Source organism: Sapajus apella, unplaced genomic scaffold (genome assembly GCF_009761245.1).
Source record: "Sapajus apella isolate SASKATOON/1434 unplaced genomic scaffold, GSC_monkey_1.0 scaffold68, whole genome shotgun sequence".
Taxonomy (NCBI): Eukaryota; Metazoa; Chordata; class Mammalia; order Primates; family Cebidae; genus Sapajus; species Sapajus apella.
Genome location: NW_022437008.1, coordinates 366811 through 391297, shown reverse-complemented (window position 1 = coordinate 391297; position 24487 = coordinate 366811). Strand labels below are relative to the sequence as shown.

The window sequence follows — 24487 nt, the reverse complement described above, 5'->3', positions numbered from 1 at the left end:
CATGGCCACACGCCCTGTCCCCACAGGATCCTGTTTATCCACCCCCGAAGCTCCCTGGGTTGTCTTCCTGGCTCGGATCCGACCCACTTCTGGGCCCCGAGGGTCTGTCCCTCAACTACGGCGCCCGGCGTGCACTCTGACCCACTCAGGCGAGTTCCAACGCGCGTGAGCTCCGGGAGGCTCTGGAGGCACAAGCCGCTGCCGCATGGTTCCCGCCAAATGCACTGCGCCTGCGCAGGTCCCTTCAGCCTCGAGGATGCACCTCCTGACAGGTACATGTTAGCGAGAGGCGGGTCTGGGGCTGAACAGGGTTACAGGTCAGGAAACCTGGAGAATGGGGCGGGGCCAATACGTGGAACTGAAGCAGGGGGCGGAGCCTGAACTGTGCCCGGCTTTGAGGTGGGACCCGTATTCAAATGAGGCGGCCAGAAGACAAGCCAGGGGCTAGGGGCTCAAGTGAATAGCAGGCCCTAGAATTTAGCCCAGCAGCTGGGAGCCCAAGCACAGGTAACCCCACCTAGAGGAGAGCCTCAAACTCTTGAGGTTGAGGTCATGAAATGAGAAGGGTCAAGGCAAGGGAGTGGAATCCCCTCACTCCCCACCTGACTGCTGTCACTAAGGTACTCTACCCATTTCAGTGCTCCCACTCCTCAGGAAAATCACCTGCCCTCTCTCAGCCGGTTTCACATCAAATATGGGGATAAAATCCCACACAGGGTGGCTGGGTGCTAATAGATCTTGAGTAGGTACCCAGTGGAACTCAGCTTTCTCCCAGAGAGGGTAAAGGTAGAACCTTGGATCACACAGCAGCTTGCTGGACCAGGCCTTGGCTCCTGGACAGGACTCATGCCTGGACTCTGCCACTCCCCCACACCCACACATCAAGATGGGTCAAAGGTCCAGGACAGGCTCCAAGGTGTGGGCAGGGGCACCCCTCCCCACAGGAAAGGCAGCCTTGGAAATCCCTGCCACCCTACCCCCTGCTCCCCACCCAAGTCCCTTCCCCCTCAGGAAGGAAAACACAGGGTATTAAGAAACTTGACTTCCTGAGTCCCTATGAGGCGTGGGGGAAGGGCAAGAGGCCACAACCCAGCAGGAGCCACAGAACAGCAGGAAGAAGTGCATGGCCTCACAAAGAACAGACCCAGGTGAAGAGAAGGTGAATGTCCACAAAGTGTGACCAGTGGGGAGCCACATGGAGAGAAATTCCAGGAAGACAACCCCAGGCTGCCTCTCTTTTCAATTTCCAAAGCTTAGGGCCTCCATCAGCCTTGGGTGTAGCTAGCCCACCTCACGCAAATTAAAAATTAAAAATTCTGGGAGCCTCCAAGGACATACAGGAACAAAGCACGTGTGAACATGGTTAGATGAGTTTCTGACTCCGAGGCAGTATTGTATTTCCTCCTTTGCCAGATGAGGAGACTGAGGCCCAGAGGGCAGGATAATCATGTGGTTATCGGCTGGCAGATGGTCCAGCATCCTAACCATACTCCAGCCCCTAACACTGGGCTAGGAATACTCTTTCCCCCAGCCCACAGATCCAAAAGCTGGGCGTGGTGATGGGCACCTGTAGTCCCAGCTACTTGGGAGGTTGAGGTGGGAGGATCACTTGAGCCCAGGAGTTTGAGGCTAGCCTGGGCAACATACCAAGACCCTCAACTCTTAAAAAAAAATTAAAAATAAAGAGTCCTAGAGATCCTGATGCCCACCTATGCCCCTTCCAGGGCAGTTTAATTGGTACCATTTGTAAAAGGTCTTTTCCATCACCCCCAAAGCCTTTGCATTCCCTTCCCAAGAAGGCAGCCGTTTTCTGATCTTGGCCCCATGTGCAACAGTAGGCCTTGGTCTGCCACAACACTCCCGTGTGACGCTCCCGGTGAGAGTCCAAGTGCAAGTCTGCGTCCAGCTCTGGGCAGCAGGGGGAAGGTGAGGACAGTCAGGTCTGTATATAGAAGCTAGGCAGGGCCCTGGCTGGCTGGAGATGTGTGGGCAAGGTGGAGCTTGCCACAGTACACTAGTGCATACTGGAGCACCCCAGCTCCAGTACCCACTAGTGTGGCTGAAGCCCAGGGTGTGGTCAAATTAGAAGTCCTGAGAGAGAAGCCCTTAGGCCAAAGAAGTGTGTGCTGGGAAGCAGGGCAGGAGCCCAGGGAAGATCTCAGAAGGGGCAGTGTGAGCATGAGTGTGTGTGCACCTGTGAGTGTGCAGACAGCCCAAGATCAGAGACAAAATGTGCAGGGGCCTTTGGTGAGTGTGTGGCTGTGCCCCCTCCCTTTGGAGATACAGGCCCAGGCCCAGCCCCTGCCTCCAGAGGCTAAGGGAGCACACCTGGGGGTAGGAGGAGTTTGGGAAGGAAACTCGGCTAGAAATGGTTTAGGCCTCAGAGCCCACATCCTGTGGGAGGGGCTGTCAAAGGGCCTACTGTCCTGGTCCTGTCACAGTCCTCAAAGATGCTGGAGTGACAGTCTTCTAGGGGTAGAGATGGTCGTCCTCCCAGGAGAAGGTGGCCTGGAGACTCAGAGGTGGGATCAGTCCTGCCAGTCCTGGATCAGGAGGCCTCTGTTGGGCGCCGCCCCCCCTCCTCATCCATCAGCAACAGGCGGCGCCGGCCAGCCTCATAGTCAGCCTCATCCACACTGACCAGCAGGCGGACAGCCTCCCGGCCTACAGCCTCTCTCAGAGCCTCAGTCAGGAACACGCCCCGCAGGGCCTGCAGCAGGGCACCACTCAGGTAGTCACCCCAGAAGGCGTCCAGATAGGAGAGCTCTGAGAACTTGATGTCGCACACCACGGAGCCCAGGTCCCTTGAGCGCAGCACCGCGGTGGCCTGCCCAAACACGTCCAGCTGCCGCGCCAGCGCCTGGGGCCGCCGGGATGCCACGCCCTGCTCCAAGGCTGGCCCATGCTCGCAGTACTCAGCTCGAACCCGAAGCCGGATGTCTGCAGGGGATGGAGGGATTTGTCAGGGAGGGGGTGAACACTAGACACACAGCTCACAGGAATGCTACCCTTCCTCCCTCCAGCCTCTTCCCTCCACCCACTTCCGGTAACCACACCCTAGTCCTGACACAGCCTCTCCAGCTCTGTGGAGTTCCCTGACCAAGTACATCCTCCTCCTCTCCAGCCCCACTACCTCCTCACTACTCCAACAAGCAGGAAGGCTCCACCTCGGCACTGCCTCTCCTCGGCCAGAGGGGCTCTTTCCCTAGATCTACACAGCACTTGCTCCCTCTCTTCCTGCAGGTCTTTCCTCAAAAGCCCCCTTGCCAACAAGACCCACCTAGGCCAACCTATTTACAACTGTAACCAGCCACCCAGCCCCATCTGCAACACGCCAGGTCCATTTTTGCCCAAGGCACTTCTCACCTTCTAACCTCCTCTGTTACTATCTGCTCATCATCTGTCTCTCTACACTGGGAGCGCCCAGTGTGAGGAGACAGATAATAGGAAGGAAGGGGTTTTTGTCTGTTTTGTTCACTTGTGTTGTGGCACACAGTAGGTGCTCAATATGTACTTGTGAAGAACTAATGCACAAGCTAATGGACTTGCCTTTAGGCAACCAGCCTCACACCCCACCCCCAAACAATGAGATTCACAGAGGGCCAACAACATCCCTATCCCTCCCATCCACCTGAGCCAGCACTGCAGGGTCCCAACCAGGCCTGGGAGGTTTGCGGCTAGACCTGTGCTGGCTCTGCTGGGAGTCAAGTGCTCTCCTGCCACAGAGCTGCAAAGATAGTGGGTTGGAAGCCCAGAGCTGCTGGGGGCCACTGCGCCAAGAGGAGAGAAGGAAGCCTACACAGGGCCAGCCACAGAGAGAAAAAGATTCCTGAGGGCATTACATGAGCCCAGGATCGTAGCTCGATTTTCAGCTACACTCAAACTCCCCTTTTTGCTGAAGCCAGTTTGAATTGGTTTCTGTCACAGCTCTCCCCACATCTGCCCAAATGAGGTGGCAGCTGTGCACGAGGGGCAGGACACTGGACTTCTGAGGCTATCCCTGTAATCATGAACTTGGGCATACCACCTCTCTTCTAGGATTTCTGAATTCCTACCCATCACCTGGGCTACTGACAGTACCCTCTCTAAACACACCCAATGAGGCTGTCCTCAGGATCAGCTGTGAGCTGTAAATAGCGGCAGCCAACACAGAGTGCCGACTATCTGCCGGGCACTACACCAAGTACTTGAATCACAGAAATTCATTTAACCTATAAATGACCCTGTGGGGCGGGTCGTCTTATCACCCTCAAATTACAGATGAAGAAATGGAGACCAAGAGAAGTGAGGTGACTCACCCAAGGTCACACAGCCAGGCAATGGCAGTGTTTGACAGAGGTCATTTAACTTCCTATGTCTCTGAGAGCAGGCTCCTTAATCATGAAGTGGATTTCCACACAGGAGCCTTCAGCGGTATGACCTGTGACAAGTCACAACCTCTCTAAGCATGGGTTCCTGCCTAAACCAGGGAACAACTCCTGCTGTAAGGAGCTGTTAATAGGATTAAAGAGAGAGCAATGGATAGAAAAGAAAAAGCTAGCACTGCGAGCAGCACCTAAGGAGTGCTCCTGGAATGGCAGTCACCAATTCCTCTGATAAGCCAATTGCCTGACCCTTGGGGATGTAGCAGAATCAGCCCAGTGGGGCACGGGCCACCTAAAGCCCAATTGACAGATGAGGAAACAAGGCTCTGAGAGGGAATATCTCATGCTGTGGCTCCCTTCAACTTTGACAGACCATGTCAGCCACAGAGCAGAAAGAAGCCAGGGCCCCTGCTCCCCAAGACAACTTCACACCCCTGCCTACTTCCTCCTCCCACCCCAAACCCTTCCTCTTTCTGGCTCTAGGGGAACCCCATCCTCTCCACTCAAGGCCCAAGGAAGCCTGCCCAGCCTCAGCCCCCAGGCCCTCCCACGGCACTCAGGCACAGCTGTCTCTATCCAGAGGACCAGATCCTTGACTGCGTCCTTGACTCCAGTAAGCAGCTGGCCATGACCTCGATCGATGTGGGTGGGAAAGCAAGGGGCTGCGAGGAGCAGCACCTATTCCAGGCCACACAGGGGTGGTCAGCCATAGAGGCAGGGCCAGGTGGCGGAGTCCCACAGACCTTGAGGTGAGTCCCAGCTCTGCCACTCTCTAGCTGTGGGGTCTTGGGCATGTGACCTCACCTCTCTGAGCCTGTTTCCTCATCTGAAAAACAAAGAGGTCCCTGCTGCACATTGAGGTCACAAGGATTAAATGAGGCAACTCATAAAATGCTTGACTCATGGCCCTACAACACAGAAAGCACCCAGAAACAGGAACTGTAATTTCAACACCCACCTCCCTACCCCCATGGCCCTCACCCAGGCCTTCACCTCTCTCTTGTGGGTTCCTCAGCCAACCCTCCTCCTTGAACTCCTCCAATCCCTGCCATGTCCTCCCATACCCTACATTCCAGTCACAAGAAAATGTTCCCACCAAGAGCCTTACTCACAATGACCTGTCCACATCCTCCATCCAGAGCACACACCAAAGCTCAGCTCACGGGACCCCCACATCCCGCCCAGCTGAATCCTCTCTCAGCTCATCCTTCTCCCCAGCATGGATCTCTGGTGTAAATTCTCTATTCACCCAGAGCCTCTACCACATCAGGGTAGACAGGAGGCAGGGACAAGGCCAGGGCACATCTCTGTGTCCCTGTTCAGTCTCGTATTGAACAGATATTTCATGAATGCCAGGCATGCTAGGGTGACAAGAGGGCCCTGCCTCAAGTGGGACAGGGAGACATGTAACCCAAGTAGGAAGCACTCTTCGCAAGCCAGGCCCTACTCAAGGGCTTTCCTCTCTCAGCCCACCTAATCCTCAGAGCACTCAGCCCCTTTTACAAATGAGCAAATCCTTCGGCAAACCACACTCCCACCTCTGAGCTGGAAAACATGATCATGGTGCACAGGGAAAAGACAGGGAGGCGCCACCATGCAAGAGGAGGCAGCAAGCCTCTGCTCCACCCTTATTAGTGCCCAATCACGTGCTTTACCCCTCCCCAAAATAATCACAAGTGACACCTGCTTAAAGCTTTTATTACAAGCTGGCATGGGTGCTACAAACTTCACATCTGCTGACCCTCTTAATCATCCCCACAACCTTATGAGGTGATGCTGTTATTATCCATTTTCTGCAGATGGGGAAATTGAGGCACACAGATTGAGTCACCTGCCTAAGGCCACCAAACAGAAAATTGCAGAGCTGGAATTTTACCTCAAGTGTCTGGCTCCAGCGCACGAGTTCTTAACTACCCCATCCTGTTTGCTACCTCACACAGAACCGTACACATCAATACACAACTAAAAGACATCCTGAGGACCAGCAGAGAAACTAGACAGGGCGAGTTATAGTTTAGATTGAAAGGATCAGAGAGGACCTGTCTAGGAAATGACATTTGAAGTAAAATGCAGAGGACAAGTAGGTTTAGAAAGGAAAACAGGAAAGAAGAAAAGGATAGCATTCCCATGAGGGATGAGCATTCATGGAAGTCCAGAGAGAAAATGAACTTCAGGCCTGCACAGGCTGAGGGGCCAGCACAGCAGGAACATGGAGGGGAGAAGGGTACTAGGGGAGAACGGGTAGCTGGGTCAGGGAGGCTGATCCCAATCACCAGCAGACTCAAGATTCTAGGACCTCTGGAGGTGACCACACTTCTTTGCACCTCGGTGGCCTGCTGTGTAAAACAAGTCTCCCCCTACCACTTGCCTGCAGGGACCTACTGTGAGGATTCGGGGCTGAACGCAAAAAAAGAGGGGAGGGCCAAGAAGGCCAGGCATGCAGAGAGGACAGGACACCACGACCTGCCAACTCAGGGGCAACTCCAGCTGTGCTGTGAAGTGGCAGGTGGGTAGGAACAGGGCCAGGACAGCAGGCGGGGAAGGGCCATAAGTGGCTGTCCAGGATGGGAACAGCAGACATGGAGATAAGTGGAGGCACTGTCCAGATGTGGCCCTGAGGGGTGACGCAGGAAGAGCAACCAGAGCCATGTGCGCTGGACCATGTGGGGAAAAGTTCCCTGTCCCTGGGAGGGCGGGGGACAGGTACCATGCCTTCCTAGAGAGGAGAGCTGCTCCTGCTTCCTGCACTCAGGTGGGTCCAGCACCCTCTTGTCCCCCACCCCTACTTGACCAGTCTCTCTTCTGGGTCAGATGGGACTTAAAGTGAAATGGGCTTCTCAGTGGCAGACCAGGGCAAAGTCTGAGGGAGCAGGCCCTGGGCTGGGTGTGTCTGGGAGCCCAGAGATGAACCTCACTCAAGTCTTCCCTCCAAGAGTTCCTAGCTGGGTGGTGATAGGGTTTGGATATGTGTTCCCTCCAAATCTCATGTTGGAATGTGACCTCCAGTGCTCACTTTGGCAGCATATATACTAAAATTGGAATGATACAGAGAAGATTAGCATGGCCCCTGAGCAAGGATGACATGCAAATTCGTGAAGCGTTAAAAAATTTTTCAAAAAAAATTTTTAAAAATGAAATATGACCTCCAATATTGCAGGTGGGACCTGGTGGGAGGTGTTGGATCATGGGGCTGGGTCCCTCATGAATCCCTTGGTGATGAGTGAGTTCTTGCTCTGGTATTTCCCATGAGAGCTGGTTGTTAAAAAGAGTGTGGTAGCTCCCCTACCTCCACCTCTCAACCATGACTGCTCCCCTTGGCCTTCCACTATGAGTGGAAGTTCCCTGAGGTCCTCAACAGAAGCAGATGCTGGCGCCACACTTCTTGTATAGCCTGCAGAACCGTGAGCCACGTAAACCTCTTTTCTTTACAAATTATGCAGTCTCAGGTATTTCTTTATAGCAACACAAAAATGAACCAACATAGGAGGGCTGGGGAAAAAGAGGACCTGAGCTCCCACAGCACTGGGGGATGCTTCCAGCCTTGCTGGAAAGAGGCAGCCAGTGTACTGCAGTGGAGAGACCCCATCCCCACTCCTGCCACAACACCATGACCAGCACCAGCCCTCTTTGGACAATGGTGGGACCCCTCCCAGCATCTTGCCTCCATGCTTGCCTCACTTGTCTCCTCTCCACAACACAGCCAGTGTCGTCACGTCAAATGGAAAGTTCTTCAACTCCTACTGAACTACTGAATTGAGGCAATGATGAGAAGCTGCCTCCAACTCCAGAGAAGGATATGCAGCCATCAACTGCTTCCTGATAGAGGGGCATAACATGCTCTCAGAAGTGAGCTTGAGGAAAACAAAATATCAAACGACAATCTGATCAAGTCTCTCCAGATCCCATTACCAATCTTCAGGAAATACAAGACAGGGAAGAATACACTGAATCAACCCTACTGCAGGATACAATCAGCAAAACCCAGTCTTCAGGAAATGCTACAGGACAACTGCTTTCAAAAAATACAATGCAGGGCCGGGCGCGGTGGCTCAAGCCTGTAATCCCAGCACTTTGGGAGGCCGAGGCGGGTGGATCACGAGGTCAAGAGATCGAGACCATCCTGGTCAACATGGTGAAACCCCGTCTCTACTAAAAATACAAAAAATTAGCTGGGCATGGTGGCGTGTGTCTATAGTCCCAGCTACTCAGGAGGCTGAGGCAGGACAATTGCCTGAACCCAGGAGGCGGAGGTTGCGGTGAGCCGAGATCGTGCCATTGCACTCCAGCCTGGGTAACAAGAACGAAACTCCGTCTCAAAAAAAAAAAAAAACAATGCAAAGCAGAGAAACAGAGATGGCAGGAGAAAGGAGAGACTTCAGAGAACCTACGTTAATGAAACAACTGAAAATCTGAGCACTGATCAGATGTTTGATAGCAGGGAGTTATGAACCTTTTTTGGTGTTACACCCTATTTTTATTTTTGGCCAGGCACGGTGGCTCACACCTATAATCCCAGCACTTTGGGAGGTCAAGGCAGAGGGTCACCTGAGACCAGGAGTTCAAGACCAGCCTGGCCAACATAGTGAAATCCCTTCTCTACTACAAAATTAACTAAGTGGTCAGGTGCAATGGCTCATGCCTGTAATCCCAACACTTTGGGCGGCCAAAGCGGGTGAATCGCCTGAGATCAGGGGTTTGAGACCACCCTAGCCAACACAGTGAAACCCTGTCTCTATTAAAAATACAAAAAATTAGCCGGGCATGGTGGCATATGCCTGTAATCCCAGCTACTCGGGAGGCTGAGGCAGGAGAATTGCTTGAATCTGAGAAGTGGAGGTTGCAGTGATCCAAGATCACACCATTGCACTCCAGCCTAGGCAACAAGAGCAAAACCCCGTCTTAAAAAAAAAAAAAAAAAAAAAAAAAAAAAAATTAGCCAAGTATGGTGGCTGTAATCCCAACTACTGAGGAGGCTGAGGCATGAGAATCGCTTGTACCTGGGAGGCGGAAGTTGTAGTGAACCGAGATCTCTCTACTATACTCCAGCCTGGGCGACACAGAGAGACTCTATCTCAAAAAAAAAAAAAAAAAAAAAAAAAAGAAAAAAAAAGGCCGAGTGCAATGGCTCATGCCTGTAATCCCAGAACTTCAAAAGGCTGAGGCAGAAGGATCACCTGAGGTCAGGAATTAGAGACCAGTCTGACCAACATGGAGAAACCCCATCTCCACTAAAAATACAAAATTAGCCAGGCATGGTGACACATGCCTGTAATTCCAGCTACTCAGGAGGCTGAGGCTGGAGAATCACTTGAACCCAGCAGGTAGAGACTGCAGTGAGCCAAGATGGTGCCACTGCACTCCAGCCTGGGCAACAAGAGCAAATCTCCATCTCTTAAATAAAAAAAAAAAAAACTTTTTTCAAACATCTACAGATGAGATTATAGGGCAACCAGAATTTACTCCAAAATTCCTAATGATCCTAATATGAGATCAGCCACGAGTTGACAATGGCTGAAGCTAGTCTATTCACTTTGGTATGTTTTCCACAGAAAAAATTCCAGGAGCCAGGCAGTGGCTCATGCCTATAATCCCAGCACTATGGGAGGTCGAGGCAAGTGGATTCTCTTTGAGCTCAGGAGTCTGAGACCAGCCTGGACAACATAGCCACATGACGAGACCCCGTCTCTACAAAAAACATAGAAATTAGCCAGGCGTGGTGGGTCACGCTTGTCGTCTCAGCTACGCGGGAGGCTGAGGCTAGAGAATCACTCGACCTGGGAAGCAGAGGTTGCAGTGAGCCGAGATCACGCCACTGTGCTCCAGCCTCGGCAACAGAGTGAGATCCTATCTCACAATTAAAAAAAAAAAAAGACAGGGGAGAACCAAAGCTGATCCTGTCATTCAAATCCTCCACCTGCTTTCCATAATTAAAAAAAATGCAAAGCCCACGCCCTGTAAGATCTGCCTTGGTTCCCTCTCCTGCCCTCACCTCCTAGGGGTCTCCACCCTACTACTCCTCCATTCCTGCCAGTTTCCTTGCCATCCTCCACGCTGCCCTTGAGCACTGGCACATCCCACTTGCGCCTGTGCTCCTGCTGTCCTTTCCATCAGGAACACCATTCCCCCTGACATCTGAAATCTCTGTCTCGGCTTTCTCCCACCAGAACACAAGCTCAATGAGGGCAGGGCCTCCCATCCTGCTAACCTAGCATAAAATAAGCACTCTATAAATCCATATGGAAACCCAAGTTTCAGCCGAGCTCTGCCACCTGCCACTCAGACTTGTGACTGCCTTTCCCTGAGCATGCCTCCTCCTTTGCAAGATGTCACCCCACCTCAATAGCTGTAGAATTCAGGGCCAGGTGAATAGTGCTCACCACAGACCCTGAGAGGGACATGGTCGCTCAGATGTCCTGACCCCCCAGGTGCCCTTCCTCACTGTCTCAGGCACTCGGGAGTTTGTCTAGTTTTATCCCTCTGGAAGGCAGCTGCGTGAGGGTCACAGGTATCACAGGTGAGGAGGGGGCATGAATGGCAGGTCTCTTCCTCAATCAGTCCTCCTTCCACCACTGGCATTCGGCCTCTCTTAGAGTGAGCCATCCCATTTTTCAGAGGGAAAAAAAGGGGCCCAGATGGGGAGAACCTCACTACAGCCCCACCCTGCCTGGTGAGTCAGCAGTCAGAACTGATCACCCATCTCCCATCAAGACCCAGCCACACCCTGGTTAACAACCTCCTCGCCTCCAGAAAGAGACCCAAAGCCTTCCTTTGCCTGTTCCTGTCTTCCTTGAGGCAATGACTCTCTCACCTGCCCAGCCAGCCTGGTGGCTCTGGAAATTACTGGCTGATTCGGGGGAAGAGTCACCACCAGGCAGCCACCCCCTCAAACCCTCCTCTGCAAGCCCACGTAGCTGCCTGAGGACTCAGGGCTGGCTCTCTAGGTTAGTTCCTTCTAACAGCACCCAGCTCAGGTATCTGCTGCCTCATTTATGAAGCACGCGTGATGCCCACTCCCTGGAGGGTCATGATGGGCACTAGGAGGGGGCAGGTGTGTATGCTTTGTAGGCTGGAGAAAGCTCTGCAGAGAGCAGCAGAAAGCACCCGTAGGCCAAGGACTCCTGGAAGACAGGACACACCAGCATCTCACCATCTCCAACCTGGGACTCCTGACCTCCAGCTTCCACACTGGCCTCCTCCGCTGAACCCTTTCATCATAAGCACCTGCCATTCCCCTTGTGCCTCCTCTCCCTCGCAGCAGCCTCAGCCCTAACTGAGAGGAGGTGCTCGGTATCACCCCTGGCCTCATGTTTCATTAGAGCACTTGTCGCTAGCTGACGCCATCTGCTACACTGGCTTACTTTCAAGTTATCTGTCTCACCCACTACTATGTAAACTAGAAGCTGGGGACTTTCTTCACCTGGTCCAATTCTGTGCCCTCCATGCCTATAACAGTGTCTGGCATAGATATGATGCCCACTACTAAAAATTTGATGAAGGAATTAACAAACCCTTCCTTGGCTCCCCTGCTTCCCCGTCCCCTGGAATAAAATCCAAACCTTCAAGACTTGCCCCCCGCCTCATCTCCCCCTGCTCCCACCCACAAAGCCTCTGCGCCAGACAGACTCAGCCCTGACCACATCCAGCTGGGGACACTGCACACATGGTTCACTCTGCCAGGATCACTCTTCTCAGCTCCTCTTCCAGCTTCCTTGAGCTTGTTCTGAACATGGCGCCTCCACAAGAAAACTGGGGCTGGCCAGGAGACTCCCTGCACACCCCAGAGCCCCTGTACTCACAATACCTGTGGCACCTGTCACACAGCCTGGCTGCCACTTCCCTCATCTGTCTTCCCTGCAGTCTGAGAGCTCAAAGACCATATCTGATCCCTTCTTGTTTCAAAGCTTGCCCAACTAGAGTAAAGAGTACTATAGATGAGACTGTGTCCCCCTCACAGGACCAAGTGGAATTTCTCTAGGACAAAGTCTAAGTAGTCTCCACAGCAGAGCCCCCAACCCACCCAATGCAGTGTCTACAGTCAGCCCTATGGCCAGTGTCCTTATTTCCTAGGTCACTTCTCCTCATCCTTTTCAACACGACCCCGAGGCCAGACCTCTGCCCAGTCCTTCTCCACGGACCTCATAGCCTCTTCATATGATTTCCCTGCTTCCACATAATTTAATCTACTTAACATTTGCCTAGCAGAGCACCCACTAGATGCCCAGTGCCTCCTAAACACTTTGCAAACCCTAACTCCATTATTAACTCATTTTCCAGATGGAGTTAGAGTTCCTTGAAGAAGTATCACATCATACCACCCTCCTGCTTAAAACCCATTGACAGTGCCTGATGCATGGAATAAAATTCAAACTCTCACCCCGTCGTGGCCCGCCAGGCCCAGCTGCTTGGGCCACTGCCTGGCTCCTTCACCTGCTCCCACCCTCTCTTCATGGCCCTATCACTATCTAAAGTGATCTTCAGTTTCACTTGTCACCTAATAGGTCAGCTTCACAAAAGCAGGGAACCTCGCTGCAGCACTCCTGCCGCAGGCACACTGTGCAGCAACAGTGAAAACAACTAACCACTGCATAGCAGGTAACAGGGCTGGGTGCTGCTCCTGGCATACCATGGCTGAATTTGTTTTCCCACAACAATCCAAGCAGGGAGACACGATTATTGGCCTCATTTTACACATGTGGAAACTGAGGTGGATGGCTAGGTGCAGTGGCTCATGCCTATAATCCCAGAACTTTGGAAGGCCAAGGCAGGTGGATCACCTGAGGTCAGAAGTTCGAGACCAGCCTGGCCAACATGGTGAAACCCCATCTCTTCTAAAAATACAAAAATTAGCCAGGCGTGTAATCCCACCTGTAATCCCAGCTACTCAGGAGGCAACAGCAGAAGAATCGCTTGAACCCAGGAGATGGAGGTTACAGTGAGCTGAGATCATGCCACTGTACTCCAGCCTGGGTGACAGAGCGAGACGCCGTCTCAAAAAAAAAATACAAAATACAAAAATTAGCCTGGCATGGCGGTAGGCACCAGTAATCTCAGCTACTTGGGAGGCTGAGGTAGGAGAATGGGTAAAACCTGGGAGGCGGAGGTTTCAGTGAGCCAAGATTGTGCCACTGCACTCCAGCCTGGGCAACAGAGGGAGACGGTGTCTCAAAAAAAAAAAAAAAAAAAAAAAAAGAAGGAAGGAAGGAGGGAAGGAGGGAAGGAGGGAGGGAGGGAGGGAGAGAAGGGAGGGAAGGGAGGGCAGGGAAGAGGGAAGAGAGGGAAGGGAGGGAAGGAGCGAACAGGTGGACAGGTTCAATTACTAGCCCGAAATCAGACAATTTATTTAAGGGCCAAGACCAGGATGTAAATCAGGCAGCCTGACCCAGGATCGTTGTTTTTCCCCGCTTGATATGCTGCCACTACACAAGAAATGTCTAAATAAGGAAACCCCTGCAGATTGTTTGCTGAACACACAAATGAAAACTAGGGCAGGGGGTTGTCAGGAAAGGCTTCTTGAAGGAGGTGGCACAAGATTTGACACTACAACAATGGGCAGGATATAGACAGACAAGATGGCAAGAGAAAGGAGAAGAATTCCACTGCGGTGAACGAGGGCTGCCACCCATCTTCTGGGTGTGTCATATGCCCCAGACAATGCTCATTCCTCCCACCCTCTGCCTCTATAGTCTTCCCTGGGCATTCTACATGCATTGCCAAGGCCCCCAGGCACCTACCACAGGTCACTTTGCCTTCGGAGGAAGGTCTGGCAGGCTCCGGCTGCTGCTGGGGTGCTGCTGGGGCCCCTCTCCGCCGCCGTCTGGCACCACCACTAGGCCGACCCCGACTCCGCCGCTGCCGCTTGGTGGGGGGGGAGCCTGAGGAGAAAAAAATGAGGCAAGCTGAGGACCAAGATGACAGCTAGAGTGCCCAGATAGATGCCTGGAAAAGAACTCAAGATGGTCTCAGTACTAAGCCCCTGAGTGAGCCCCACTGTCTCCCTTCCTCAGTGGCCCTGTCTGAAAGATGAAGAGTACCATACCTAGCATCATCTAGAAGGGCAGATAAGGACACCCCACCTGCTACAGCAGGCCCACTCCAGGTGTAACCCTAGAGAAATCCCTGTACACTTACACCAGGAGACAAACACAACAACCCCCACCAGGGTACGGTTAATCGTGATGAAAATCAGAGACAACATATACGGCAAGAAGAAACAGGAATACAGGGTGATCTCCAGGACAGACTGTTTAGGAAAATAAAGCAAGATATAAAATAAGTGTCTACAGTGTGCTATACTTTGAACAAAAAAGGAGGGAAAGTAAGATGATATGTATGTGCAAAATGAAACACTGAAAGAATAGACTAGAAATGAATGAACTCGGGATGGTGGGAGCCCAACAGTAGAAATGACATATCTAAAAATACCTTATTTTCATACTTGGTTTTTTTTTTGAGATGGATGGAGTTTTGCTCTTTGCCCAGGCTGAAGTACAATGGCATGACCTCAGCTCACTGCAACTCCCGCCTCCCGGGTTCAAGCAATTCTCCTGCCTCAGGATCCTGAGTAGCTAGGATTACCACCAGGACACCCAGCTAATTTTTTGTATTTTTAGTAGAGACGGGGTTTCACCATTTTGTCCAGGCTGGTCTTGAACTCCTGACCTCAGGTGATCCACCCCCAGCCCTTGGCCTCCCAAAGTTCTGGGATTACAGGCGTGAGGCACCAAGCCTGGACCCACACTTCAGTTTTGTCTTTTGACTCATGTAACTGATTTACACATTTAAAAAGTTGTAAAGAAATAAAACATGAAATTAACACAAAGAGGCTGGACACACAGTGGTTGCCGCCTATAATTCTAGCACTTTGGAGGCAGCTGGATCACTTGAGATCAGGAGCTCGAGACCAGCCTGGCCAACATAGTAAAACCTCATCTCTGCTAAAAATACAAAAATCAGCTAGGCGTGGTGGTGCCTGCCTGTAATCCCAGCTACTTGGGAAGCTGAGGCAGGAAAATCACTTGAATCCAGGAGGCAGAGGCTGCAGTGAGCCGAGATTGTGCCACTGAACTACAGCCTGAGCAACAGCATGAGACTGTCTCAAAAAAAAATTAAAATAAAAAACACAAACAGAAGAAAATGAACCTGGCCGGATGCTGTGGCTCATGTTTGTAATCCCAGCCTGCAGCCCAGGAGTTCAAGACCAAGCTGGAACCTGGGCAACATGGAAAAACCCTGTCTCCATTTTTTTTTTTTTTTTTAAAAGGCCAGGCACAGTGGCTCACGCCTGTAATCCGAGCACGCTGAGAGGTCGAGACGGGCAGATCATGAGCTCAAGAGATTGAGACTACCCTGGCCAACATGATGAAACCCTGCCTCTACTAAAAATACAAAAATTAGCTGGGCATAGTGGCAGGCGCCTGTAGTCCCAGCTATTTCGGAAGACTGAGGCAGAAGAATTGCTTGAACCCAGGAGGCAGAGGTTGCAGTGAGCTGAGATCGCACCACTGCACTCCAGTCTGGTGACACAGCAACACTGCCTTTCAAAAAAAGAAAAATTTAGGCCGGTCCTGGTGGCTCACGCCTGTAATCCAAGCACTCTGGATGCCAAGACGGGCAGATCACCTGAGGTCGGGAGTTCAATATCAGCCTGACCAACATGGTGAAACCCCATCTTAAAAAAAAAAAAAGACAAATTTAAAATTAGAAAAAAAAAAAAATCAGCCAGGTGTGGTGGCATGTGCCTGTAGTTCCAGTTACTCACGAGGCTGAGGTGGGATAACTACTTGAGCCCAGGAGGTCTAGGCTGCAGTAAGCAGTGATTGCACAACTGGACTCCAGCCTGGGAAACAAAACCCCTCAGAAAAAAGACACAAATGAGCCTGACTGTACACATAATTGGTAACATGAATACTCAGATAAAAGAATTATTTCAAGTAACTTGAAGAAAATTCTGACTGTAAAATCTCAATGGGATATGCTCAGAGAACAAGAACCACAAATAAAATCTGTTTCAATTACTAGATACAGTAAGTAGTTGTAGTGACTTTGTTATTTTGATGCTATTTCATTACTGTTGTAAAATAAATTATGCAAATCCACATCTCAATGTTATTAAAAGCAAAGACTTTCAGTATAAAAAATCTGGCTGGGGTCTGGCAGCGACTAATGCCTGTAATCCCAGCACTTTGGGAGGCCATGGTGGGCAGACCACCTGAAGTTGGGAGTTCAAGACCAGCCTGACCAACATGGAGAAACCCTGTCTCTACCAAAAATACAAAATGAGTTGGGCATGGTGGCACTACTAATTACAGCCTCCTGGGTAGTAATCCCAGCCACTCAAGAGACTGAGGCAGAAGAATCACTGAGGTTGCGGTGAGCCAAAACTGTGCCACTACACTCCAACCTAGGCAACAACAGCGAAACAGTCTCAAAAATAAATAAATAAAAATAAAAAAGTCTGGCTGGGAGTGGTGGCTCACGCCTATAATTCCAGCACTTTGGGAGGCCAAGGCAAGCAGGTTACCTGAGGTCAGGAGTTCAAGACCAACCTGGCCAACATGGTGAAACCCCATCCCTACTAAAAATACAAAGTTAGCCAGGGGTGGTGGTATATACCTGTAGTCCCAACTACTCGAGAGACTAAGGCGGGAGGATCGCGTGAACCTGGGAGACAGAGGTTGTAGTGAGCCAAGATCGCGCTACTGCACTCAAAAAAAAGTCTGGCCAGACACGGTGGCTTATGCCTATAATCCCAGCACTTTCTTTGGGAGGCCAAAACGGGTGGATCACCTGAGATCAGGAGTTCCAGACCAGCCTGGCCAACATGGCGAAGCCCCATCTCTACTCAAAGTACAAAAATCAGTCGGGCGTGGTGGCAGGCGCCTGTAATCCCAGATACCAGCTACTCAGGAGGCTGAGGCAGGAGAATTGCTTGAACCCGCAAGGCAGAGGATGAAGTGAGCCAAGATCACGGCATTGCACTCCAGCCTGGGTAACGGAGCGAGACTTCGTCTCAAAAAAAAAAAAAAAAAAAAAGTGTAATGTTTTTGTTTCTTTGTTTAGAGTTGGGGTGTTGTTCTATTGTCCAAGCTGAAGTCCAATGGCATGCCACTACGCCCGGCTTTTTTATTTTTTCCGAGACAGGTTCTTGCTCTGTCACCCAGACTGGAGGGCAATGACGTGATCTCAGCTCACTGCAACCTCCACCGCCTCCACTTAAGCAATCCTCCCACCTCAGCATCCTGACTAGCTGAGACAACACACATACATCACCACGCCAGGCTAATTTTTTGTATTTTTTATAGAGACAGGGTTTTGCAATGCTGGCCTCAAACTCCTGGGCTGAAGCAATTCTCCTGCCTCAGCCTCCCAAAGCACTAGGGTTACAGGCATGAGCCACCACACATGGCTTTAATGTTAATTTTAAATTTAAAATACTAACAGAAACTTTTTGAAAAGTCAAGTCTCTAGCACTGTTCACCGAAAGAACCTAGAAACATTACACACACTCAGCAGCCAGGTTTTGGTCTCTAAATACCGCAACTACCTTGAAAAACAGCTGATTCTAAGGTGGGGAAGGGAAAGTTCAAAATGAGCCCAGGACATCTTGCAGTGCCACAAAGCAGGAAGCACCCAAAGAATGACATAAACACATGAAGAAGACACAAGAGGCTAGTCAACTGGAACTGAGGAAGAATGACTGACTGTAACAAGTCAATAAATAGTGAGTCTGTAGTGATACTCAAACTCAAAGGGGCACTAGGGGAATATCTCTTGAAAGAATTCCAGCTAACAGAGAAGGAAAAAACAAATTAGAAAAATCACTATTTTGCAAATACCAGTATGATAACTGGTTCAGGCAGAGCTCACAGATGCAAAATCCACTAAGTAAATGGCTATTAGGGAACAGGACATGCCAAAGTACCACTCCACAGACTGCTTACTAGCCATAAGAACTAAATGTCCCTTCACAATGGACAAACAGGGCAGCTATCCCCTTAACCGAGTGATCAAACTTTCCCACACAGGAAAAGCCAGGCCTTACATGCCTGGGGATGTACTCCAATATGAACTAGATGGCAGCAACCAAAGAGTATTCCTGTCAAAAACGTATAAACTGAATCTAACCAAGTCTCAGACACGATTCCCATTTAACAAGAAATGTAAAGGAAACAGAGGCAAGTTAAATGACTCCATCAGGAAACAGACAGAGAAACAATCAGGACATTCTACAAAACAACCAGCCTGCGAGGGTTAAGAAATCAATGTTACCGGGGAAAAAAAAGGTATAGGATGTAGAGGGAGTTCAGCAGGAGACTAAGGAGACATAACAACTGAATACATACCAACTCAACTATGAACAGATTCTGAACGGTCCCACAATCTGGGGATATTTTTAAATAAACCATTAGAATATCAGGGAATTCATGTTTATTTTCTTAGGTATGATAATGGTCATAAAGAGGTATAGGAGTATATCTTTATTCTCCATGGATGCCTAATTTAGGGGTAAAGCATCCTGATGTCTGTGATTTACTTGCAAAGGTTTCAACTAAAAAAACGAGAATTACATATACACATAAAGCAAAAGTGGCAAAATCTTAAGAATTACTGAAACTAAGTAAATGTTTACTGTACTAATCTTTCAGCTTCTAAGTTTGAAATTTCACATAATAAAAAAATGAGAAGTGGGCAGGGCACAGTGGCTCATGCCTGTAATCCCAGTGCTTTGGGAGGCTGAGGGAGGTGGGTCTCTTGAGGCCAGGAGTTTAAGACCAGCCTGGTCAACATGGTGAAACTCCATCTCCACTAAAAATACAAAAAAATTAACTGGGCATGGTGGCATGCCCCTGTAGTTCTAGCTACTTGGGAGGCTGAGGCAGGAGAATTGCTTGAACCTGGGAGGTGGAGGTTGCATAGAGCCAAGATCACACCACCACACCCCAGACTGGGTGACAGAGTGAGACTCTTGCCTCAAAACAAACAAACAAAGAGTGGCTGGGCATGATGACTTATGACTGTAATCCAGCACTTTGGGAGGCTGAGATGGGAGGATCGCTTGAGGCCATGAGTTTAAGACCAGCCAGGTCAAAAACAGGGAGACCCTAACTCTATAAAGGATGAAAAAATTAGCCAGGCATGGTGACATGCACCTGTAGTCCAGCTACTTGAGAGGCAGACTCGTGAGGATAGCTTTAGCCCAGGAGTTAGAAACTGCAGAGAGCTACGATTTCTCCACTGTCAGACCAAGCCCCTATCTTGGAAAAAACAGACCAAAAAAAAAAAAAAAAAAGAAACTGAGCCAGTGAGGAGAATAAGTTAATTGGGGCATGGCAATTAAAAGAAACCAATTAGATACTCAGCATGAATAAATCTCAGAAACATGTCTGGCAAAAATAGCCAAGTACAGAGTAATACACACAATGTGATACCATTTAAATGGAAAATGAAACCATGTGCAACAAATTCTGTATGTTGCTTCAGAACAGAGTTTCTGTAGCCATGAAAACATACACACACACACACACACACAGAGTGAAAATAAGAATAGCCCCTCAGGCCCCTTCCTTGATGGACACAGTTCATAAGGAAAAGAGGGGTGCTGCCATCACACCTACCCAGCTGGGCTTACCTGTCTCCCACTGACCCTGCTGAGAATTTGCAGAACTGCTTGACTGCCGACGGCGACGGCAGCTACCCTCTGTCCTCTTTGAAGAGCTGGAGGTGCCATAGCTATAGCGTTCTGGAGACACTGGAGGAAAAGAAGAATGGGAAGAAGCAGTCAGCCTCCTGGCCCTTATTCCCACCCCTGGAAGAATGCCTGCACCACAGGGTGCCTAAGTTCCCCAGAGGTCAAAGCCCAATATACCTACTCACTCTCCACCTCCAGCAGAGGTTGTTTCCTGAGACAGAGAACTCACCACTTTCGGCAATCTAACTCATGTCTACAACAGCTCAAACTGTCAGCGTTATTCTGTCAAGGACAGGACCCCTGCAGTGGCCCTTGGCCTTTGAATCAACTGCCCCCAGCTCTCACCAAGGAGTAAGCAGCCTCTGTGCAGGTTCCCAAATCCATTCTTCTAGAGCCTGATCTTCAAACATACATATCCCAAAACACTGTCAGCTCTTCCCTACAGCTGTCTTTCTCCTGCTTACCTAAATCCTGTGGGCTAACTCTAGGCCAGGGAAGGCCATAATCTCCCCTACCCAAACTAGCCACTGCACCTTTAGTAACCCAGACAATGGCTCGAGAGTCTATGCATGCACAGGGCAACTGGCAGCCTGAACCCCTCCCAGCTTCTCACCTCGAGACTCCTATCCTTCGGGGGCACTTCCTTCACAAGGATTAAGGACATCAACTCTGGGAACAAGCTGGCTGGGTTTGAAACCTGGCTCCCACACTTGCTATCTATGTTCTCTGCAAGCCCCTTCATGACATAACTTCTCACCTGCCTCTCTCCCCTAGCTTAGGTCCCCTCTGCTCCTGCCACACTGGCCTCTGATGATGCCAAACTCATTCCCACCTCAGGCCTTGGATGCTCCCTGGGATTTTCTCCCCTAGGGCCTATGCATGGCTGGCAGGGCAACCTCAAGGCAAAGCCTCCCTTCACCTTGCTGCCCTCCTGATTCTCTCTATTCCATTACTTTTAGTCTTCCTACAACAGCATCTAAAAGTAAGTTCTCTGCCTTACTGTCTCATTGCCCCATTAAACTTAAACTTCATGGAACAAACACCTTGTCAGCCCCATCATCCTGTATTGCCTAGGCCCAGCAAACAGGATTGTTATTATATATGCAAACTGCTTAACTTCTCTGAATTTGGTATCTTCCCAGTTCCGGAGAAGACAGTAACAAGACTTCCTTGTGGGATTACTGGGAGGCTATATGGTACTAGTTTACATGAAGGGCTTACAGCTGTGCCTGGCAGGAAACAAGCCCTCCGTAAACAGGAGCCATAATCATCATCACTGATGTGGCCAAATTCCACTAGCTCACCCCTCCCAAAGCCAGGCTTCCTCCCTCTTGTGTTTCTCACTGATATTGTGGGAAGAGGGAGGAGTGGAATGGGACGTAAGCTGCCTGATACGGCACTGTCCATATCAGAGCACCAGGGAGACCCAGCGGGAGCCAGGCCCTCTCCTCCCAGGAAGTGTGACACCCTCCCATTCAACCGTACCTGGCCGGCGCCGCTTGCGCGCCAGGTGCGGCAGCAGGTCGTGGCGGGCCAGCACGCGCAGGAGTTGCCCCAGCAGCCGCAGATTGCTCTCGTCGCACTGCCCGCGGCGCTCCAGCTCCAGCAGGAGCTCTAGGCCGCTGCGGGCCCGGGCTAACCCGCCGGCGGCGCCAGGGGCCTCGTCCAGCAGAAAAGCCAGGAGCTCCAGCTCGCACTCGGTCAGTTGCCCGCCCACCACCTCGAACATACGGTGAAGCGACAGCATCCCGTAGTAGTCCAGGCACTCATCCTCCTCCCAGCACGGGGCCGGGGTCGACCCGGATAGCGCCATTCCCGGGGGAGGGAGGCGGAACAAGCTCAGAACCCGGCCTAGAACCCACACAGCGAGGAGGGGGCAGTGGTCAGCGACGCGGAGGCCCGAACCCCACACCGCCAGCGCGTCTCCCCCGCCCCGTCGCGCCGAGCAGGGCCGCACCCGCACCCCCAACCGCCTCGGCCTCCCCCTCCCCCAGGAGGGATTGGCCCCGCCAGAGGTCCCCTAGGAACAGATCGGGACGCCAGAGCCCGCTTGGCTTCTGCCCCCTCACCGTGATACGTTCCAAGCTCTCCTCCGGCCCCGACCAAACGGTGCGGCCCAAACAAGCCTCGGGGCCCACCCTGGGGCTCCCTGCCGACTGCCCCTGACTCTGGATAGGACTGACCAGACGAGCCGCTTGGCTCCGTCCAGTGGTACCGTCCGATGAGTCCACCGGCTCTACGCAAGTGGTACCGCCCGAAAGTGACCCTCTGCCCCCTACACGGAGGAGCGACCCAGGAAGTCACTTTGCTCCACACAGGTGGTACCGTCCGAACCCGACACCCTCGCCCTGCAAGGGCGGCCCCGCCGGCTCCCCAGCGCCCAGGTGGTTCTATCTACCCGCCACCAATCACCATTAGGCCTCTCTGAATCCTCACCAGAGTCTGGCGTCCGGTGACTCCTGGGCGACGGCTGCAGCCACTTGTTTTGGATCTTTCTGGCACCTTCTCTATTATTACGCCTGCGTCACCTCGCCCCGCCTCCTTCCCCCAACTCGCGCAGGTGCGAACGCCACGCCCCTTGAGCGCATGCGCAGAACGGGGCCTCCAAGCCCCGCCCCCAATCGAGGCGTCTTGGCTCACGGGTGCTGCGCTTGCGCAGAGCGAGAGCGCGTAGCTTCGAGGGCTGTATCTGATACCCGATTCCATACACCTACCTACTGCCCGTGACTCAAGCCACCGGGGCCCTGTAGCACCACGTCACGAGTAGTTGGAACTATCCATCCCATGGACTACAGCCCCCTCCTGATCACAACCTAGACGCCCACCTCACCACTGCCCCTACTTGCCCGTGGCAAACGAACACAAGCACTATACATTCTCGGCTCCCAGTAACTCCCAGGCCTTATATGATCTGGTCCTGGGCACTCTCCATTAGATTGTCCCTCACTTCTAGTGACAAGAAGGAATCTACATCTCAACTATGCTGTCTCATGATCCCAACTGGAAATCCCCTCCCCATCCCAATCTATAAGTCCCTTCCCCTGATAGAGACCAGAACTCCCTAATCTCACCTTCAGGACCGATACCTCCTCCCAATCCTTCCAAGCCGCAACAGAACCTTCCTTTCCGACTGTGGACATCTCGATGGCGTCCGTCACAATCCCCATCACAGTCAGACGTCTCCACCCAGAGCCAAAAACGGCCCCTTTGTAACCCCTCCCAATCTCTGTCTAACGGGGTCGCCAAGATATCCGTTCCCTAACTTGCAACAACTACAGAGGATCTTCCGAGGAATCAGCGTCTAGGCTGTGGTGTATCTGCGTCTCCTCACTGTGGGGCCTTGGGTGTGATGGCCACCCCGCTCCCCGCTTAGGTGATTCAAGGTCAGGGCCTGCCCTTGCTTGAGACCAGTACCCTCCCATGCCCAGAATTAACTCCTCTTGGGAGTCGGGAGACCTGGGTTCTGCCTAGCACTGGCCCAATACTGACTCTGCTTGAGCCGCAGCAGCGAATTCAAAAGACTCGGAAAGCTCACATCTGTAATCTCAGCACTGTGGGAGGCCGAGGTGGGCAGATCACATGAGGCCAGGAGTTCTAGACCAGCCTGGCCAACAAGGAGAAACTCTGTCTCTACTTAGCCGGGCGTGGTGGCACGCGCCCGTAATCCCAACTACTTCGGAGGCTGAGGCAAGAGAATCGCTTAAACCAGGGAGATGGAGGTTGCAGTGAGCAGAGATCGCGCCATTGCACTCCAGCCTGGGCGAAAGGGCGAGATTCTGTCTCAAAAAGCAAACATAACCCCCAAAAAATCTCTTCCCCTCTCTGGGCCTCAGTTTTCCTACTTGTGAAACAAATGGATGGCAATGGTAAGCTACGGAAGCATAGTCCTGGGCTAAACTCACAAGGGGCACCCGGTAAGTGACTATCATTAAATCAAACGAAGAGTAGGAAGAATAGGAAAGCAATTTAACAAACTGTGAAGGAATCTGTCTTGCTAGGTGAGTTGTAGTGGGCACCTACGGTGTATGAGCGCTGTGCATGTGTGATATCCAATCCCCTTTGAAGTGGCTGTGACTCAAGCCCACTTCACACCGATAAAACTTGAGGCCCGGGGAGGAGAATTTCCAAGTGTCTCGGGCTCCAAAGCTGTATTCTCAGAAATGCTCAGTCTTTTCAGCTTTGAAATGACACCTCTGTCAAGGTCTCCCGCCGCTTAGCTCACTTCATGGGCCCAACGCTCACCAAAAGTTGTCCACATCTCTGTATTGAACTTTCACTTAGCCGGGCGACCCAGAGAACTGCGCAGGCGCGTCTCCGCGCCCTGAGCCCCGCCCACAGGGCGCAGTTGTGTGCGTGGATAACTCCGGAGCCCCACCTGAGTGGCAATACGCAGGCGCAAGGTCGCGTGCCCTGCGCTGCGGGCTCTGATTGGCCT

At 51.6% G+C, this 24487-nt stretch overlaps 1 protein-coding gene and 1 non-coding gene across 5 annotated transcripts; one reads left to right on the top strand and one right to left on the bottom strand.

Annotated features, from left to right (window-relative positions):
* Nucleotides 1-1369: 1369 nt before the first annotated feature.
* Nucleotides 1370-23310, bottom strand: DEDD2 (death effector domain containing 2). Of its 4 annotated transcripts, none has more exons than XM_032249304.1 (5): nt 23124-23310; nt 21538-21903; nt 19993-20112; nt 14096-14236; nt 1370-2940 (listed from the first exon to the last, which is right to left on the bottom strand). In XM_032249304.1, the coding sequence occupies exons 2-5, from the start codon at nt 21863-21865 to the stop codon at nt 2549-2551; spliced, it is 981 nt and encodes a 326-aa protein (XP_032105195.1). In that variant the 5' UTR covers nt 21866-21903; nt 23124-23310; the 3' UTR covers nt 1370-2548. The 4 variants fall into 4 exon arrangements, with proteins under 4 accessions (XP_032105195.1, XP_032105193.1, XP_032105192.1 ...); XM_032249302.1 differs by lacking the exon at nt 23124-23310 and adding an exon at nt 22451-23078; XM_032249301.1 differs by lacking the exon at nt 23124-23310 and adding an exon at nt 22489-23076.
* Nucleotides 7370-7476, top strand: LOC116530970. Its single transcript, XR_004260194.1, has one exon. It is a non-coding gene; the product is annotated as a U6 spliceosomal RNA (small nuclear RNA).
* Nucleotides 23311-24487: the final 1177 nt, after the last annotated feature.

Bases quoted from the DNA above. Each gene is read 5' to 3' on its own strand.
- DEDD2 (XM_032249304.1), bottom strand. From the start codon at position 21,865: ATGGCGCTATCCGGGTCGACCCCGGCCCCGTGCTGGGAGGAGGATGAG. The intron at 20,113-21,537 runs GTACGGTTGAAT...CTTTTCCTCCAG, and splicing joins GCGCAAGCGGCGCCGGCCAG to TGTCTCCAGAACGCTATAGC. The intron at 14,237-19,992 runs GTAAGCCCAGCT...TTTTCTCCTCAG, and splicing joins GCAGGGTCAGTGGGAGACAG to GCTCCCCCCCCACCAAGCGG.